At 42.4% G+C, this 15246-nt stretch overlaps 1 protein-coding gene across 4 annotated transcripts in view; it reads right to left on the reverse strand.

Moving 5' to 3' along the window:
- Positions 1-15246, reverse strand: part of afap1 (actin filament associated protein 1) — a 166973-nt gene that overhangs the window by 100382 nt on the left and 51345 nt on the right. The window contains exon 1 of one of the 4 annotated variants that reach the window (XM_031299829.2): positions 3174-3473. The exons of 1 other annotated variant lie outside the window; for it this stretch is intronic. In XM_031299829.2, coding sequence (XP_031155689.1) covers positions 3174-3210 — 37 coding nt within the window. In that variant the 5' untranslated portion in view covers positions 3211-3473. Of the gene's footprint in view, positions 1-3173; positions 3474-15246 lie in introns of those variants that run through there. 2 more of the 4 variants (XM_031299828.2, XM_031299831.2) reach the window with 2 other exon arrangements.

The following is a 15246-nucleotide window of genomic DNA, read 5'->3' on the forward strand; positions in this document are numbered from 1 at the left end:
AATAAGGTGGCTTTCACACCTACCTTGATTGGTCCGTTTAAAACGAACCCTGGAGCGTTTGTTCTAATAGTCTGGTTGGTTTGGGGCTGGTGTGAAAGCTTAAATGAACTCTGGTGCGGATCAAACAACCAAACTCCTCAGATCTCTGCAGGGTAAATCCAGACAGCTAGCTAGACTATCTGTCCAATCTGAGTGTTCTGTTGCACGACTAAAACTACCTTTGAACGTACACATGTTCCACCAAAACAAGTTCCTTCCTGAGGCTATTTTGCAGAGGCGGTTTTTCAGCGTTTTTTCCCAGTGCTTAGCACCGCCCAAGACGATTGTGATTGGTTTAAAGAAATGCCAATAAACCAGAGCACGTTCTTCTCTCATCCCAGAATGCTGTGTGGACTAGCCAGACCTTCCTCCGCAGCGCTGTGGAGGAAGGTCTGGCAAAGCGAGACTAGCTTCCAAGTGAACTAGAGTTCGGTTCGCTTCAGGTGAGAACATGATCCAACCCAAATACAGGAAGTGAACCAACAGAGCATTTACTAGCCTGCAATTTCAATCTTGCACACAATTTACTGACTTATATATGATTTAAGGGTTGATAACTTTAAGATCCATAACTTATTCTGAGTACACATCGTTGGTCGTCTGTGTGACATCACCAGTCTGTGTGACATCATCATCATCATCATCTCTCTCTCTCCTTCACTCGCTGTCTGTCAGCTGCTCATTGCTCGCCTTCTTCTGAAACATTAGAAACACTAAAGTAGGGCTGCAGCTATCGATTATTTTAGTAATCGAGTCTTCTACTGATTATTCCATCGATTAATCTGTTAAGAAATACTTTTTTTATTGAAGAGCAATATTATACAATAGTTTGGTTTAATTTTCGGAAAAAGCAACATTTTTATTGCATATTGCTTACCATATCATCTCTCAAAAAACTAAACATATTAAGTACATTTAAGTGCCATATTACATTGTTTTTAAAGAAAACATTTTCTGAAATGCAATAACAACCTCAAACTAAGGCATACATTAAAGATACATAAACATTACCTTAAGTTGTGCAACTTAACTTTCAGAACTACAAGTTTCAACCTGAGACTGATCTGTATATAGGCCTATAGGTAAATATTAGTTATACTCAACCTACTTTTATTTATATATTTGATTACAATGCAACACAGCTCTGTTACACTTATGCTAGTAGATAGTTGATCAGCTGTTTCTCTGTGAAGAGAGAGAGAGAGAGAAAATGATGAGCAACAATCAGCTGTTTTTCCGGCTCTTAGATCAAATTGTGGTCACCACTACGTATTTTCTTGTCTTTGTTTTTGGTAGTTGTTGTGTTTGGTGTAGTTTCATCGTCCATACGACTCTGTGATTTACTTTTGTCGGGTCCGCTTCGTGGAATGGATGATTAAGTTAGACTCAATGTTTTCTGTTGAGATGCTGAAGCATTGACATTGTGCTATTATTGTGGTAAGCGAGTTCCATTTTGCAGTAGACATACTGTACAGAGTTTTCATTTTTAATTACGTCTGAACTGATTCCAAACTTTGGACACTTTCTGTCATTTTCTCCAGCCTGTCTCTTCTCTTAGCCCCTTACGCTCTTTCTTCATTTTGTAATCAGTATTCATGGCATGTGTCGCAAGAAGTGTCAGCCCGGTGTGCGACAGTAATAATCCTCCGTGCAGAAACACCACGAGCGACACAACGTTGGTAACATTAATTAAACGAAGCTTTGAGGCAAATTATTTTGCATCGAGGATTTTTAGTCATCGAATTATTCGAGGAATCGTTTCAGCCCTACACTAAAGCAGAACCAGAAAACCCAAGACGTTATAAATGTGGTGTTGCTCCACTATTTCTGAGAGCAGAAGTGTCGGCGAGTTTTGGATATTCTGTCCAATAAACGAGCGACCGTCTCGACCGTGTGACATGTGTTTACAGTGTTTGGTGTGTTTGACAAAGTGCAGTGTGAAAGTAAACCAAACCAAATGAAAAATGCAACAATGTTGAAACTTCAGTCCCGAATTGCATCGAGTCCACCAAACTAATAGGTGTGAAAGCGCCCTCAGTGCTACATGGAATGCACAGCTTATAAAGCAAGGAAAAGGTCTTAACTCCTGAAGACAAATGTTCCTACTTCACATTTCTGAGGTGTGCATTGGTGCAGAAAGGCCACATTAAATTACCAGATGATTGAATGGAGTTTGGCGTGAAGTTCATACTACATACAGGCGTCTTGATACCGACCACAACCCTAATGACACTGTCAGGAGCCAACTGTCTCTCCACAGAGACTCCCTCCCATTGTGGTAGAGAAAATGTTTTTTTTTTTTTTTAGAAACATTGCCCATTTGAAACTTTTTCAGCTGAAAATTAGTTTGGTTTATTACTTTATATGACAGTGCATATTAGTAACATTTCTGAGCTCATGCCAGAGTTAGTCAGAATTTATTTTGATGTGTAGTCACCACTGGCTCTTCAGATTTCTGAATTAAAAAAGGGACAACTTGCTGTTCTATAAACACAGTGCTGACAAAACATAATCTGGGAGTCGCGTGGATGTGCTCTAAAGTTCCATCCTAATGGGGCATTTCCAGCGAGCGTGTGCGCGTGTGTGTGTGTGTGTGTGTGTGTGTGTGTGTGTGCGTGCTTTAAGCGATGCAGCACAAATCTCAGATACAGAAGCCTATTGATGCTAATCCACGCATATTGTCAAATAAATTAACTCTAGCAATTCAAATCATTGAACACTACACAAATCCCTTTATTAAATAAGACTATTAGCCTAAATATTTTAGAACACGGGAAAAAATTACAAGTAGGCCTAGTAGGTATTGAAAATACGTTATGCTATGAAATAACGTTACCACAGTCGACCACAGGGTTACCGAACCAAACCCGTTATCGACTAATAGCCCACTATAGGTGGGAATATAAGGTTCAAATAGTCACTGCGAACTCAACTGGAACGTTAGATGCTAGCGGCTCATGAAAAAACTGATTTCGTAGGTTTGTTTTCGAATATGGATATTTGGCAATGCTACGTGAGAAACAGAGTAACGTTAGGCTAATTAAGTCACTGCAAACTTCTAACACGCGCTAAATGAAACAAACGGCCCAGTGATTCTGTGGTCAGAAAAACCCGCCCCAGGTGGAGCCACTCACCCCTGCTGGAAGAGAACAGAACAGGGTCGCTCCTCATCGTGAAGTCCAACTCATCTAACCCGCCCGACAACGCTCAGCAGCGGGCGCGAGGCAAGGCGAGGCGAGCGGCTACCCGGTACCAGTAAAATCCACACACACACAGAGAGACAGAGACACTTTGAGCCGTTTGTGCCTTCAGTTTCAACCTCCACTTATTCTTTCCTCCCGAGCCACTGAAACGTCTCTCTAATCCTTTCAAACTTTTTCTCCGGATCTTCCTCCTCCCTTTCCCTTCTCTCCTCCTCCCCTCTGGTTCTTCAAAAGTCTCTCCCTCTCGCTCTCTCTTCCGCTAACTGCTTGCACGGACACCAATGCTGCATTTAAAGACCTTCGGAAATAAAATGACTCCCTGCCTGGATATGGATTTATCCCTTTATCACAGGTTGGACTAGCGCATTAAAAAACGATTTGGTTTGATTAAGTCTTTATAATAATATACCTAACATATATACCTAAACTGCTAAAATTCTATTAAATACAAATACATAGGCTAATTTATTAGTACAAGGAGGCTTTTGTTTTTTGAAATGTTATTTCTTTTCATGTTTTATTACTATATTAAGTACTAGCAATGGCCGTAGCCTACTGTCAAAATAATGTAGTTTAGGGTGAAGACAGTGAGACAGACAATATATTTTAATACAAAAAAGTTATGTGAATTAATATTAAAATAATATTAATAACAATGCTATTAATAATAAATCTGATATTACATGGTTTTAATTAATTCTTCTTCATTTTCAATATTGAACAAGAAAATACATGGTCCTCTTTGTTACAGGCTATATCCGGCTAAGGCACATTAAGTTATATTTACCTGAGTGCACCTGAAGGCAGCTTTTTCCTCCTCTTTTGTTATCCCTTCCCTCCTTCTCCTCCTCTCTGTCTTCGTGGATAGTCTATCTTCATTTGTTTATGCTCATTTTTTAAAATATAATTTATAAACATTTATTGAATATACTTTAAAGGTGCAGTAGGTAAGACTTATACAACTAACTTTCTGTCATATTTGCTGAAACTGACCCTATGTTCGAGTAAAACTACATGAAGCAGGTAAAAAAAAACATCTGGCTCCTCTGGCACCACCTACAGCCTGTAGTGCGATTTGCAAAAATCCACAGCTCCCTGTTCAGATGCACCAATCAGGGCCAAAGGGGGTGTCTAACTGCGTGTCAATCACTGCTCATGCACAAACATTCATTCTCCCTTGTGGGGGGAGGGGCTTAGGAGACCGTTTTGAGCTTTAGCAGAGAGGAGGGAGGGACTGAGAAGTTGTTCACATTTTTTGGCTAAGTCCTGGATCTTCGCAATCCTACCTACAGCACCTTTAAGGGAACTTTGATTAGCTGACAGTAGCTATGTTTCCATCCACACGTTTTTATCCGAATTAAGTGATATCGAATGAAAAATGGCTTATGGAAACAGTAAAATTCGATTGAATTTCATGAATATCGATTCAAATGAAATGCGTTCGGTCTCATCGGATTTTATCTTGATTGATATACGGCTTATGCGATAAACGCTGATGGAAACGAATAAATAATGAATTGCGAAGTAATTTTATGGTTGCAACCCGCCACAAAACAAAGAAGAAGAAGTTTTAGTTCATTTCCGCCCAGTATTTCCGCTCTGTTTGCACACATGGCGAGTGTCAACAAAGACAGATGGAAGTGGACGAACAAGGAGACGCACTACCGGGAGTGCCGACACAAATGTCCCTTATGATGCAACGATCGTCTACCACAGCCTGTAGTACGATTGATGGCCAGCCCTTTCTATTGACAAAATCCCTGTAGCCTTCAGCAGGGGTCTAATCGGGACGTGAGTCCCGTCTATTGCGCCATACACCTGTGGCACAAGGTGCGCTCTGGAGTTACGCAGCGAGATATCATGCGCCTCATCCACTCCAGGTAGGTATATATACCTTCGCATCATCCTTGTTCGTATGGCATTGCACACAGCGTAAACACACCGGTGCACGGTGGTTTTGCTGACTCCAAACGTTTCGCCTACCACTCTGTACTCTGCGCATGGAGCCAGTTTGTAGAGAACAATGGCGATACGCTTCTCGGCTGGAACCGGAGGGCGATAGCTTGCGACATCTGGGGAAAGGGACGGGCCAAAAAAATTACACAACAGGTCATATGTTGTCTTGGTCATCCGAAAATGCTTCAACCAAAGGGTTTCCGTGAAGTGGCTCTGAACCACGATCTCCCAGAACTGTTTGGAGCGCTGTCGTTCCCACACCACAGGCCGCCTCCGTTGTCGTCGGGCATTTACGTGCATCTGCATCTGCATCATCATAGCAATGTGTTGATAGCGTCGTTGTTTTCTTATTATAGCTTGACATGTCGCTATCAGCTGGCACATAAGCACTATTACAACTTGTGCAATATTGATCATTTGTTGGTAGATGGCATGATCCATTTTGTCTAGCAAAACTTAACATGTCTAAAATCAATTCGATGTACCAATTTGATCGCAAAACAGCATGTGACGTCATTACGAACAGGTTTTTATTCGCTTTAAAGCCGTTGGATGGAAACACACTTTCACCAGCTTTATTCGCATGAGTTTTTTTACCGAACTTCAGATAATTCGATTGACAAGTGGATGGAAACTTAGCTAAAGTTATGTACAGTAAACCATAGTCTGGCATTTCCAGACCTTCCTCCACAGCGCTGCATAGGAAGTTCTGGCTAGTCCACACAGCATTCCTGGATGGGAGAAAAACGTGCTCTGGTTTATTGGCACAATCACAATCGTCTTGGGTGGCGCTAAGCACCGGACGGAGCCACGGTGCTGCTGCAAAATAGCCTTGGGAAGGAACTTGTTTTGGTGGAACATGTGTATGTTCAAAGGTAGTTTTAGTCGTGCAACAGAAAACTCTGATTGGACAGATAGTCTAGCTAGCTGTCTGGATTTACCCTGCAGAGATCTGAGGAGCAGTTAACCATAGTCCTCATAAATCCACCAATCCCGGAAGCGAATGGTCGTTGATATAGACTGTGGATGAAAATCCGGCGGCAACGGAGCAATTCCGGACGTGGAACGTCGTGGATATGGACTATGTAAACCATGACCAGGATGAAACACAAGTATAGCAACACACAAATATGTAAAGAAATATTTTTAAAATTTGAAAATTTAGAATTAAATGACAAATACTGTTGAGAATGGTCAGTGTAACGCTTATCAGTTCAATTTTCTAAGCACATACGGTCATTTGGCAAAACAGAAAAATGGGTTCAAATTTTCTGCCTTGACAAATTAAAAAATTCAATCTTTAAACTGTTTCCAATTTTCTGTTTTTATTCAGAGGATCAGAAATTTAGAAAATTACAAAATTGCTTCTGGGCTCCAATTATTCAATACTGCAATGGTATTCTCTTCCTCGTTCCACCTAGTTACCAACGATTGGTTGGCTATTATCGTGGGTGTGTCTGGATGTGTTTAGGCAGGCATTCATGAAGACTTGGGGCAGTCATGTCAACGCTGGATAATTACGAGAATATAATTCTGAATCTTGTGGAGAATTTAGGTTATACTTGTGGGCAAGTGCAAAACTTCTTACAGACGAACTTTGGACTGAACAAGCATCTCGTCATTATACAAGTTTTGCACAGAGTGCAACATACACAGGCTTGATTATGCAAGACTAGGAAGGGAAGGGACACATCAACTTGTCGCGTCTGCGGCAGCCTCAAGTGGTCCTGTGTATGGGCGCAGGATGACGACCGGTTTACTGAGAGCGGCAGGGTTCCGGTTAGGTGAGAGAAGTGTCAGACATGCACTTGCACAGATGACCCCAGTGTACACTGAAATGAGGAGAGAAGGCATAGCGAGGCAGATTAACCCTCATGTGTACTATACGGAGTATGCAGGTCATAAACTGCATATGGACCAAAATGAAAAACTGATAGACTTTGGGGTTACAGAGGTGCTCTCAACTGATGGTTTCGAGTGGGGGGCGGGGCGTAGCTAGGCGGAACAAGGGAGAGAATACCATTGCAGTATTGAATAATTGGAGCCCAGGCGCAATTTTGTAATTTTCTAAATTTCTGATCCTCTAAATAAAAACAGAAAATTGGAAATACAGTTTAAAGATCCAATTTTTTAATTTGTCAAGGCGGAAAAAAATGAAAAATTGGATATTTGAACCCATTTTTCTGTTTTTCCAAATGTCCGTTTGTGCTTAGAAAACTGAACTGATAAGCGTTACACTGACCGAGAATGAGTCTTGTCTTTCAATTTCCATTATTGGTGAGTGAGCGGCCTCTCCGGGAACCATCACCTTATCGTGGTGGAGAGGTTTGTGTGTCCCTATGAACCTGAGGGCTGTGTTGTCTGGAGCTTTGTGCTCCTGGTAGGGTCTCCCATGGCAAAGTGGTCTCAGGTGAGGGGCCAGACAAAGAATGGTTCAAAAACCCTATGAGTGAACGAGGAAGAGATAGAGTGACTCTGCCCGGGGCGCCCGTCTGGAGCCAGGCCCAGATGGAGGGCCCAGATAGAGGGCCCGTCAGCGAGCGCCTGGTGGCCAGGTTTGCCACGGAGCCTTCTCCATCCTATGGGCCCACCACCTGTGGGAGGAACCGCTGCGGTCGGGTGCGCTGCCACATGGGTGGCGGTGAAGGTCAGGGGCCTCGACGGACCAGACCCAGGCGGCAGAGGCTGGCTCTGGGGACGTGGAATGTCACCTCTCTGTGGGGGAGGGAGCCGGAACTTGTGCGGGAGGTGGAGCGCTACCAGTTGGATCAGTCTCGGTCAGGCCCGGATTGGCTAATCGGGAGCACCGGGAAAATTCCCGGTGGGCTGGTCTGTTTTTTTGGCCGCGAGGGCCGTTGTTGTCATGGCACTGAGTTGAAATATGGATGCTGTCCCTAGGCTGCCTGCACTCACAGCAGCCCCACTTTTTATTTATTATTTTACCGCAGTCCCACTCTTTATTTAATATTTTCTCGCAGAGTGCAGCCTGCAGGTTAATGATGATGTGATTATCTTTTGACTCCCTGGCCCCGCCCCCGACACGGCACCTTGCAAGTTGCTCAAAATAAAAAAAGGTCAGATAAAAATGGATAACAGGAAGCGCAAAGGCGGCGCTGAAAAGGCCAGAATAAAAAAGAAGAAAGCTTTGGAAACTGACGCGGCCAAATGTTCTAAGCTGAGCACATTTTTCCTCAAAAAAAACAAATGAAGACGACGAGGCCGGTAAGTAAGCTAACGTTAAGGTAGTTAGGAGCGACAGACCGCCACACGCGGCCACAACGGGGAAATTAAACGCGACACGCCTGCGACAACAACGGGACGGACCGCCATACGGGGATGCGGTCGAAGATGGATGGATGGTGAGTGAGCGGGACTTTTAAAGGACTTTTGCCTTCATTAAAAAAAATCTTTCAAAATATCAGAGAGCTGGGACTTCAAAACTCCAGTGGTCTTAATGTGTCCTTAGTCCTTAAACACTGTCTTTTTAGCTATAGGAGACCTCTTTAATTGATATTTACAGAGATATTGTAACTGCACTAAGGCCTATTATCTACACATTGAAGGTTAGTTTCTCCTTCACTGCTTGGATGTTGCTCTGGAGAAAAGCATGTGAATGATTCTGCTTCTATAAACCTCCTGCACTGTTGCAGGAGTTTGTTCTTTCAACAAGAATTCTAACCCTGTAACTTTTAAAACTCCTTCACATTGGTCTTAACCAGCTATAGTCACACTTTGGACACACACATACATAGAAGGAAAGAAACAATACAAGTGAGTAAGTGGCTAGCTTTCCTAATTACACCCATTTACCATAAGCTGCAGATTCCCATCACCCCCAGGGACAAGAGCCAGTCAGAGTTCAATATCCCATCTGCCACCAAGGGAGGAGCAGAGAGAAGGGCTTTTTTCCTCTGGACTGCACTTTTTAGCGAGGAAGCTGAGACTGTGGGAGGGAATAGTGTGGAGCTAGAGAATAATGTCCTGGCTCACCTTTCAGTTCCACCAGTAGAACCACAGGCTGGCAGAGGTTCTTAAAGTGGTTTCCCTCAAGGATAATCACCATTATGTTCCTGTAACTGACCTGTGTGTGTGTGTGTGTGTGTGTGTGTGTGTGTGTGTGTGTGTGTGTGTGTGTGTGTGTGTGTGTGTGTGTGGTGCTCAGTAGCGACTTTTTTGAAACTCTATTTTAGTTTCTGACATTCTGTTTTGCTAGTAATGTATTAATTATGCATTTTCTGTGGTATGTTGCAGGGCATCAGGGCTCTTATAGCTTTTTACTGTCCCACTGGATCATCCTCATATTAACGTTGGTTTGTTACGTGTATGTTAAGAATGAATCCAACACAAGCTTCCTCTGAAAAAAAAATTCTCTATATTTCATCCTCTTGATAGAAAGATATGCTCAATGCCATGAAAATACAGAGATTTGGTGTGTTACCATCACTTTGTGACTCACTCGACAAAGAGCTTATTTTTCAGTTTGGGGTTTGTAAAGTTGAAATTAGCATGTTGTGGATAGTGGCTCCGGGCGTAGTAGTCACATGGGTCTTTACCCATTAAAACAAGACAAACCGTTTATGTATTATTAAGGCACATTCTAGTTTCTTACGTCATTTTCCATTCATACAGAAAAAAACAGCAGCTTATCCTGTAGGGTCGCAGAAGGGGGGGGGGTGACACAGGGCTGACACAGAGCTGACACATAGAGACAGACAACCATTCATGCTCACATTCACACCCAGGCAGTTTAGAGTCAACAGTTAACCTTATTAATCTTCCATCAAAACTGGGCAATTCCCAGATGGATAGAAAATGTCTTGGTGATGCCTATTACCTTCTTCTGAGTGCAAACTAACAATTGTGACATCAACATGTGGAGTGTGGGGGAAGAGGTCGGGGCTGATTGGACAAGTGCTTCTATCCCGCCTCCTACCAGTTAACACTGGTTTCTTTTACCAATCTATGTCAAACGCTAACCACATACTTTTAGTTGCCTTTCCTTAACCAAACTTTATCCAGAGTGACAGCAGAACAGAAAAACATTTGTATGGTCATATTGTTTTTGGAAGGCTCTGACAAAAAGGATCATGCGACGAATAGTGGAGCCAAATGAGAAACTGCCCAAATTAGTTATTTTGGAAGACAATGGCAAACAACCTGTTTCATAGCTTGGGTTAGTGAAACTTTTGGAAAAGTCTCCCTTACAGTGGGTAGGCTCCCATCAACTTATTCGTTCACGCCATTCTTTATTGAACTTTACAGCGTTTTCACAGGCTGCTTCTTAACCAATAGCAAACCTGCTTTTATCTTGACCTCTCAAGTAGCTGTTGGACCTATAGTGATTCCAGTTTCTCTGGTTAGAGAACACTGCACACTTCTGCTAGAAGAAGCTTGTCGTGTTCTTTCATCGCTTCCTGTGTAGACATCTAGCAGACACAGAGCAACATTAGCCTCCATTTATAGGTTGTCTCTGTCCATCTGATAAATATAAGCAAAGTTTTCAGTCCTCTATTAGCTTTGGTTTGGTCTCTGTAGCTACTAATGCTCCACCATGTTCACCAGCTAGTCTCTAACTGTGTGTGTCTGCTGTTTGCTGCTGAGCAGGGAGTGTACGGTGGCTTTCTCACAGCTTAAAAAGGAGTGTGCGAAACATAAAACCAAAACCAGAGCTAAAAAGGCTCCATAGAGCAGAGGGGAACTGTAGATCATTATCTGTGGGTTTGCCACTATGAGTGCCAGCTTTCACATTACACACAGTCATTTAGGCCATGGTTAAAATAAAAGTATTGATTGCTGCAGCTTAGGGCTGGGCAATATATCGATGATATATCGTTATCGCGATATGAGACTATATATCGTCTTAGATTTTAGATATCGTAATATGGCTTAAGTTTAGTAAAGTGATGTCATTTTCTGAACTTACCAGACTGTTCTAACTGTTCTATTATTTGCCTTTACCCACTTAGTCATTATATCCACAGTCTATATCAACGACCATTCGCTTCCGGGATTGGTGGATTTATGAGGACTATCGTTAACTGCTCCTCAGATCTCTGTAGAGTAAATCCAGACAGCTAGCTAGACTATCTGTCCAATCTAATTTTTATGTTGCATGACTAAAACAACTTTTGAACGTACACATGTTCCACAAAAACAAGTTCCTTCCTGAGGCTATTTAGCAGCGGCACCGTGGCTCCAACCGGCCAAGACGATTGTGAATGGTTTAAAGAAATGCCAATAAATCAGAGCATGTTTTTCGCCCATCCAGGAATGCTGTCTGGACATGCGAGACTAGTATATCCACATTACTGATTATTATTTATCTAAAATGTAATTGTGAAGATATTTTGTGAAAAGCACCAATTATCAAGCCTACAATATTGTCGCAATATTGATATCGAGGTACTTCAGGTCAAAAGGTTTTTCTTCATATCGCCCAGCCCTAGAGCAGCTATAATTTAGCGCTTTTGAATGCATCTTTACTGTAGCTGACGGTATGGCAGCCAATGGCCTTGCTATTTCCTCAGCAACGAAAGACCTTGAGTTCAGCACAGCAGAGGGTTGCCTGGGAACCAGACCAATCTGCCAGCTCAGCTATTATTTGCTCTGGCAGATGCGTTCTGTAATTATATTGACATGTTATGAAATTTATTCTCATGAATAATATGATAAACAGGACAAATAATGGTTACACTAATGCTGTTTTCGATGCCTCCGTCTGGCGGAGCACGTTGTTTTAATATGGTCATCATATACAGTATCTTAGTGTTTTATACAGTGTTCATTTTTATGGGTTTAGATAGTTTAATTTATGTTTTAAATGTTTGTTTTTATTGTAGTTCTAAAGCATGTTTTAACCATTGTGAAAGGTGCAATACAAATAAAGTTTTACTAATTACATGCTCCTTGCGCAGAACTATTTGTCATTTACAATTAAATAAATTCCCACACACTTAGCTTTTTAGATACAATCAAATTGATGGGTAGAAAAAGGCATGCCATGCGTAATGACTGGCTTTGCACTGTTGGGAGATGTGGCAAATGGAGACCGACAGCAAGAAGACTTGCTGGCAAACGAGGACGAGTGGCCTCAGAGCCGGTTCTGACTGCCTGGAGCTGTCCTGTTCGATCTCTGTGCTGTTTTGGGCCCAGTGTTACAGAGAAGCACTCTGAGAAACCATGCCGTGCCTGTCCCACTTCAAGAGGGGTCAGCTCTGGTGTCCCGTGGCATAAACACTTTCTCAGGGTAGCGCAAGGCGTTTTGTTGCATCAACTTTAATATTGGACCATTTCTTTTTAATTTGGGCCACGGTCCGACCTCCGACCTGAGGCTGTGGCATTAACTGCGTCTGCAACATGTTGTCACTCTACAGTTTTTTTGGCGTTAGTAATGCCCACACTGTGCCTTCCAAACATATTTTCCTCTTTTCCACCTCTCTAACAAGAACTACAACTTCACATTGAGTACAAGTCCTTTGTTTTGTTTTCCTCTGTGCGCATGATGTGGGTATGGATGAATATTAATTTGGGGCGTTTCAATGACTATTTAAGGGAAACTATGGGCGTGACATGAAGCCACCAAAGCTGCGCCACATTTAGAGTCAAATGTGATTTATAAAGGGAAATCGGCGTAGGACGTGCATGTGCACAGTTTTATAAAGCCGAATATTTCTGTGCATACTCACATCCTATGTTTCGTCCGTACGCCATTCTGACGCAAATTCGCCACACAGTTTTATAAATGAGGCCCCAGCTCACTGGTCGCTCAGCACTACCTCACTGTTGATAACGCCCCTTGGAATTCAAAAATAAACAGAGGTTCCAGACAAACTTGCATTTGCGATTTGGTTCTGGCAATGTCAGGCTAGCAAAAGGTGGCACAAGGATTGTGGTCACAGACAATTGCTTCAGCCCTCCAGATTTGATCTCCATTAAAACTCACTTTGCCGATGTGAAAACAATAGAACAGAAAAACACCCTGAGCTTAAAACACAAGAGGCTGGTTGGGTTTGGGCTGTTTTCATGGACAGAAGACGGTAGCATTCCTCACAGCCATGTTCATTGTATTGCACTGTGAGGCAGTATGCAGGCCAGATGACCCTACAGCCAGCTAATCACAGTGGGAGGATTTCTGCCTGAGCTATGCAACTCTTATCATAGTGAGATATGATGATGGAGAGGGAGTGTGTGGCGACATGATGAGCAATGAAAGAATGGATGCATTGCAGAGAAAAAGCATGTGTGCGTGTGTGTGTGTGCGTGTGTGTGTGTGTGTGTGTGTGTGTGTGTGTGTGTGCGCGCGATCACAGTGAAATCTCATCCTGGATAGATGTTTGGCTCTGTTGTATAAAGTCAACAGTGACATCAGCGTTTGGCTCCCTGACTGAGATGAAATGGAATAGAGATTAAGATAGTGTAATAACTTGGACCCTCCCTTCCCCGGTCAGCCATCAACCTGTCATGTTGTTCAGACACCCCACTGAGCAAACTATTGCCCAAAACTAATTTGAATTAATAATACTGTACCCCATCCCTTTTTTCTTTTTCATGTTTTTTTGTTTCTTAATTATCCATGTTAACACATTATGCTTTATACACATATCCAACATGCTTGAATATATTTTATATCCTGTCCATGACAACCTCTGAACAGGGGCATTATCGCCTTGGTAGTCTCTTCTAGCCAGACCTTCCACCACAGCGATGCGGCGTTATGGAGAAAATCACGATATTTTTCACCAATTACCTTGATATTGATATTGCGACAATATTGTATGCTTGACAATTGGTGCTTTAACAAAATATCTTCATAATTAGATTTTAGATAATCATCAGTAATGTGGATATAATAGTCTGGCATTGCCAGACCTTCCTCCACAGCGCTGCAAAGGATGGTCTGGCTAGTCCATACAACATTCCTGGACGGGAGAAAAACATGCTCTGGTTTATTGGCATTTCTTTAAACCAATCACAATCGTCTTGGGCGGTGCTAAACGCCGGACGGAGCCACGGTACCTCTGCTAAATAGCGTCGGGAAGGAACTTGTTTTGGTGGAATGTATGCATGTAGGGAGACGAGCTCTGCAATCAAAATGGCTGTTGAGTTTGTGATGAGAATTTTACTCAAAAAAAAGATAAATATAATTTGATTGTCGGTTCTAGCTCAAAGGACGTTTACCGAATCGACCGGAGTTTAGAATGCCAACACAAAGGAAGCAGAAGTTGAGGGACATCCGGCCGCACCTGAACAATCCCGGAAATTATCCTTGTCAATATAGCAATTTTATCATCACTCCTCAATATCTCATGGAAACATATCTGCAGGGATTGATGAGGTCGGAGTCAATCAAACACTATGTTCTGCAGTTATAATAAACATTTCCAACGCAAGTTGTGGGACTGAAGTCTTGTTGGGTGGAGTTTAGCTTGGGGAATGAGGACTTGTGACCTCAGTTTTCTGGCTACAACCCTGACTGTAATGTTGAAACAGGAAACTGTTGCCAACACTATTATACTATGTCTAAAATATGATGTTATGCCACAGCATTGAGATTAACTGAAAGCATTAATTGAAACAAATCATGAAAAACAAATGCCTACATAACCTGCCAACCAGCTGGACTCATCCAGGATGGCTTTTTACAAAACAGTAACAAGTCCTGACCAAATCCTTACTTAAATATCGTTTTTTTTACTATACCAATAAATTACATCACATTTAAAGGGATACTTCACCGATTAGCATTAAGCTTTGTATCAGTAGAAACCCGGTACTATTTTTGAATGACCGTGCTTCCCTCCCTCATGTGCTCCTGAGACGAGAAATGTCTGTATTGTGTGTCTGGAAAAAAAACTCTGATGACGCAAAAATCGTCATTTTGCGTCATCGGTGGCTTTTTTGGCCCAAGGCTATAGACTACAATCAGAGCTAGTTCTGCATGTTTTCAACCTGCCCATAGGTGGTGGGACCTTACTCCCAGAATTTCCAAATAGTGTCAGCCATCTTGAAGCTAAGCTAACAGGCTATTGCTCTGTGGAGAAAGCTGAGT

Source organism: Sander lucioperca, chromosome 17, assembly GCF_008315115.2.
Source record: "Sander lucioperca isolate FBNREF2018 chromosome 17, SLUC_FBN_1.2, whole genome shotgun sequence".
NCBI lineage: Eukaryota > Metazoa > Chordata > Actinopteri > Perciformes > Percidae > Sander > Sander lucioperca.